The sequence below is a fragment of the Triticum aestivum genome, chromosome 7D (assembly GCF_018294505.1).
Source record: "Triticum aestivum cultivar Chinese Spring chromosome 7D, IWGSC CS RefSeq v2.1, whole genome shotgun sequence".
Classification (NCBI taxonomy): domain Eukaryota; kingdom Viridiplantae; phylum Streptophyta; class Magnoliopsida; order Poales; family Poaceae; genus Triticum; species Triticum aestivum.
The window spans coordinates 597849638-597855101 of record NC_057814.1 but is presented as its reverse complement, the minus strand read 5'-3'; the positions used below and the strand labels follow the sequence as shown (position 1 = coordinate 597855101).

The window sequence follows — 5464 nt, the reverse complement described above, 5'->3', positions numbered from 1 at the left end:
GATTAAAGAAAACAAGCTTAAAGGATCACTACACAAGCAAAGTAATTAATCTACTTGTATATAATCTACCGAGTAGTATGATTCTATTGGAGTATTGGGCATGTGTTGGGCCCTCTGGTCAATCATAGTTTGTCACGCTAAGCTAGCTATAGGCTAACTAAAGCTTGCATATGTAATCCACATTAATTTGGTGCTGGTAAAGCTCCACTAAGTGATGGATTTTGCTAGCTAAATGGATGCTTAGGGATAAGGACATGGCATGTTAATTAATTGTAGTACTTAACAACTTTGTGCCACATGTTGATTTTCAGCTAAACTTTGTGCCGATGCTCGAGACATATAAATCCACCTATCTTGATCTGATTGCTACGTGCAATATTTTTTTACCGCGTCGAAAGCTAAAAAGGAAGATCCTACAAATGTGCCGGACAATTCTATGTGTTCGGTAATGAGGCTATCATGCATAATAATCTAACTATTTAGGCCAGCTAGAAATATTCGCTAATAATCATGGTTAATAGGATAATATTACCATCAACATGGGTTGCATCCCCAGTGTTTCCCTTTATTGCTACTAACACATCTCTGTCTTTTCATTAATTTTCTCCAACTAAAGGACGATGCTTACGCCCTGCCTAAACCATATCATACACTTTCCTTTTGTTTCTGGTTTGGACTTGGAATCTCCCTATAATAAGTGCACACCACAATAAGTCTGTAGAGTTCTAGATGGTCACTTGCTCCTGTGTATCCGCGTGTACCGATCTCCACACACACGACACAATCAATTAATTTTCTTAACCCCTTTAAACAAAGTTACTATAAATATGGTGGGACCAAAATTAAGGAATCTTCTTATAGTTGTATAAAATACTAATGACATCATAAGATCTCCCCACCAAGAAAAAAGATGCAAGGCCAAACTATTCACTAATCAAGCAAATGGGCACCGCATAATTAAGCAGTTTCAGCTTAAGTTTTGTTTGTGCATGGAATTTATTCACTAACATGTTTGGTAGAAACAAGGCCAAACTATTCACAACCCCACACAATAGGAAAATTGTACATATCTAATGAATGTAGTAATTGTGGTGCCCATTGCATGAATGATTGGTCCACCCAATGTTCTATCTTTCATAGTTACTTGGACCTACACAATATACCTAGCAATTTAATTAACATTTTTGCTAATTCTCGAGTACCAAAAATGATGTACTAAAACAACAAGTGCATAGGCAAATTTATGTGATTTGTAGGCGTTAAGTTATATATGCACCGATATTAGGATAACAAATGGCTAGATGTCGAATCGAAGATATGGCAAATATTACCCACTAAAAAAGAAGAAAAAATAAAAAGGAAGATATTACTGACATTTAATCAATTTTAGGTAACTAATAAGTGGACAACCCTACCAATTAATGGATGGTTGTCAAATATGAACCAATGCATCATCCTCATATGGCATCAACCCGGATCCCCAGAAACATTTTGTTCATTTTAGAACTACCATTGTTTGCTCTAAAACATTGTTATTTCCTTGTATCCACAAAGGAACATTAGATTTTTTTTAACACTTCTATGTTATGATCAAGCAATATAATCCTTGTTGATTTCTTTGCAAACTATTTATTACAAAAACCTCAGCCGAAAGGCAAATGGAAAACACATTTAATAATCCGCATATACTGGTATCCACATTCAACGCGCATAACACAGTTAGTTAATTTTATTAGCTCCTTACAGCAGACTTATTACAAATATAGCAACCCCAAAATTTCGTAATCTTGTTATATTTCGATATAAAAACTAAGAGCAAGATAAGTTATTTAACCATCTCAAGAAAAAAAAGTTCAAGGGCACTATTGAATAACCAAGCAAATGGGCGCATAATAAGCAGGTTTCAGCTTAAGCTTTATCTATGTGCGTGGAATTTATGCACCAACAAACATGATACAATACAATCAAGGCAAAACCCCCAAGGAAACTTATAAAGTTCAACTACTTACTACTATAGTTGCAGGGCTAGTGCATTAATGATTTGTCCTCCCAGCACAACATATGTGGTAATGTAATTAACATTTTCTGTAATTCTCAAGTCCCTACTTCCCCCCCTTTCTTTTTTGAAAATACCACTCCATATACCAATTAAATGATATCATTTCTCACAATCATTCATTACAACATATGCCACGCACGGCGGGATGCTACTTACAAGAGCACCATTAAAGCAATAATCAAAAATAATTTTTGTTGACTCATGCGCCACCCCTTTACCCTACCAATTAATCTTTAACAACTCAAAATTCTTTGAGAAATATTCTGGTGTGCAGACTCCTCCACCTAATTGTATTAAGAATAATGTCGACGCCAGCTTTGCGGGAGGTGTGGGTCCACTAGTGCGGGGTTGTGGCCAAAATTCCGTTGTGTTTGTTCTCGTGTGTAAGAAGCTAATCCGAGTGCGTGCCATGCCGATATCTACATATGTATTACTCTCTACAAGCCCACTATCTTGGAAATCGATTGTCCCCTCTTGTTGATCTGAAGAGAGGAGCGATGGATGTCAAGTGGCTAATTTTTTTATTAATCCTAGTAAGCTAAAAGCATATATCACTCAGTAAAAAGTTAATTATTGAAAACCCTCATATTTACCGGAGCAAAATGTATGTAACCACGAGTTTTAGCCTATAAGTTGTATTTGAAGCAATATTAGGAAAAATGGCAGTAAGTTGATCCGAAGGTCTAACTGAGATTTACTCAACTTTTGCCAACTAATAATAGACAGATCCATTAGTTAATGAATGTTGTAAAATATGAACCAACGTGGCACCAGCATATGGAATTGACCTGTATTCTACGAAGCCGTTCTTGTGCACATTTTAGAACAACAATCTTTGTCCCTAAAGTAGGATCGTTAATCTTTTATCGTGGGAGAACCCTCAAATTATTATGAATGAAGATTTGGATATTTTTGTCTTACATCTATTCAATAGAATTTTCGCTTGGCTCTTTGCACCAACTAGTTTATGCAAAACCTAAGACGAGAGGTAAATGTAAAACACACTCAATAATCCTTGCTGTCAAGGATGGTCTTAAATTTACCATTCCCTCCACATCGTGCAAAGGGCTTGAAAAATTCCCCTCTTCAGAATGGCGAGTGAGCAAGAACCAATGTGGTGTGCTGAAATTACCCCCATAATTGCGTTCATTTCGACCATTACCCACGTGACTTAAAGCTAATAGGTCATCCGCCTCGCTGCACTATGGATTAAAATCGCTGTAGGCGATCACAGAAAGGAGAGCCAAAACCACAGGGATTGAGGATATTAATTAACCACCTTTCACTATAAACCGGTGTAAAGCAGGAAGTTCTCCCTCCAACCGCACCTTCCTTCGTGTCAAAATAACATGTCGTTTGGAAATTGACACGGTCTATAACATGAAAATTTGAGATGAAATTGGTGCACCTCACAATTCTAAACAAAGGAAGTGGTTTCGAGTACCAGGATCTTCACAAACGAAACACGTAGCTTTGAGTGTTGGGAGAAGGTTTACGCATGAGCTCACCATGGTTGCGCACACAATCTAGAGGCAATATGGCCCCCCAATTTAAATAACGCCTTAATCAATGGTAACTCATCACCCATGTCCTCTATCTTTTTTAGCTTTTTGGCTTGTCCAAAGCCCTGGTTATACAATTTTTTTTCTTACTATAAAAGTTGCATTGGGGATTTCCCCGCGGTTTCGCCTCAAAAAGGGTGGTATCTACCTAGAAACAGAGTACACACCTCCAAACAAGAATTTCCTCATTGGTCATTTGATATTCCTTGGCATCACAAATATATTTCTCCCGGCCTCCTCCCCTATAAATACAGCCCATTTCCCTCTCACCCCTCCACACCACCCCTCTGCGCACACACAGGAGAAAAACAGAGAGAACAGAGCAGCAAACTCATCAGGTGCAGCTCCTCTGCTCTGCTACGCCGTGCCCACAGACACCAACACAAACACACCATGAGGCCCGGAGCCGAGTTCGTCGCCATGAGCCACCGCGTGGGGGCGCCGATGGTTGCGCCGGCGCACGGGCTGATCAACGGGACGGCGCCGCACTCGCCGTGGCAGTCGCCGGTGCCGTACCTGTTCGGCGGCCTGGCGGCGATGCTGGGGCTCATCGCCTTCGCGCTGCTCATCCTGGCGTGCTCCTACTGGAAGCTCTCCGGGTACCTCGACGGCGACCGGGACGGCCAGGCGGCGGAGGGCGACGGGGAGAAGGCCGCGGCGTCCGGCGCGTCCAAGCCGGCCTCGGATTTCCAGGAGCACGTGGTGGTCATCATGGCCGGCGACGAGCGGCCCACGTTCCTCGCCAAGCCGGCCACCAGCCGAGCAGCCGAGGTTGAGCTCGCGGCCGCGGCCGAGGCGGCGGCGGTAGCGAGCGCGAGCGCTGTCGATGGACCGGAGAAGAAGGTGGACGAGCAGGGCTGCGAGGTAAACTCGCAGCTCGGAGGCGACCCCGCCGACGCGGCGAGCGGGAGCAGCGGCCACCAAGACGCGGCGAGCCAGAGCCGTGATCACCACCACCATGACCATGAGAGCAGCAGCACGGCGGAGCTCCAAGAAAGCTTGCAATAAAGCCTGAAGACAATGAGATGACAACTAACTCAGCTATTTCATCTGATTGTGCGCGGCCTCGCTGCGAACTCCATCAAATTCCACGGCTGCAACATGAAGTCCTACCCGGATAGTCGCGGACCACCACGCGTCGTGGGCGGAGTCCTAGCGTGGCTCACTGGCTCCCAGGCCCAGGCCGGCAAATTTCAGGACGGCGCCGACCGGCTCGAGCGCAAGGATGGATGAGGACCGCGGCGGGCTGCTCTCCGCGCTCTTCACCGGCACGAGCGCTGACGGTGGCGCCGACAAGGAGGAAAAAGACGAAGCTGGCCCGCCGGAGGTGGCGACGGTGCACAAAGGCGGCAATGGCCAGTGACACAGACGACAGTGGTCGGATCGCGTGAGGGCTAGTCATGCCGTCCGCCGCGGCATCCACTGGCCATTATTGGCGGGGAAGTGGCCTTCCGACGACTGTGACAAGATGACCAAGAGGCCCAATGGCGTATCTGCAGGCATCGTGCTATGCCCAATGGCCCAATGGCCATTTAGTGCTGTAACACGATTTTTCTTTTTGAGGTGTTGGACGTGTTTGCTGTTTGCATCGTGCTATGCAGAGGCCCGGCTTTCCTTCACTACGGTTGTGTCACCTCGATATACCAACTGAGTGAAATGTCCTTTATCGAAAAAATCTGCAAGCATGACGGTGGTGTTCGTCTGCGGTATCGTGGGTGCTCGCTCGCTGGCGGCATAAATGGATTTTTTTTTTCTGGTGCAAGGGCAGAGACCATCGCGCCAGGAGGTTTCTGGTGCACTGGATATTACCCGTCGGCATCTAGCTTCAAGGTAGTGGCTTCGA

General features: G+C 44.6%; 1 protein-coding gene across 1 annotated transcript; it reads left to right on the top strand.

The window, feature by feature from the left end:
- Positions 1-3911: 3911 nt before the first annotated feature.
- Positions 3912-5240, top strand: LOC123166507 (protein GLUTAMINE DUMPER 1). The gene has a single exon (XM_044584315.1). It carries the CDS (start codon positions 4015-4017, stop codon positions 4627-4629), a length of 615 nt encoding a protein of 204 aa, XP_044440250.1. The 5' UTR covers positions 3912-4014; the 3' UTR covers positions 4630-5240.
- Positions 5241-5464: the final 224 nt, after the last annotated feature.

Excerpts from the sequence above, each read along its gene's own strand:
- LOC123166507 (XM_044584315.1), top strand. The coding sequence starts at position 4,015 with ATGAGGCCCGGAGCCGAGTTCGTCGCCATGAGCCACCGCGTGGGGGCG.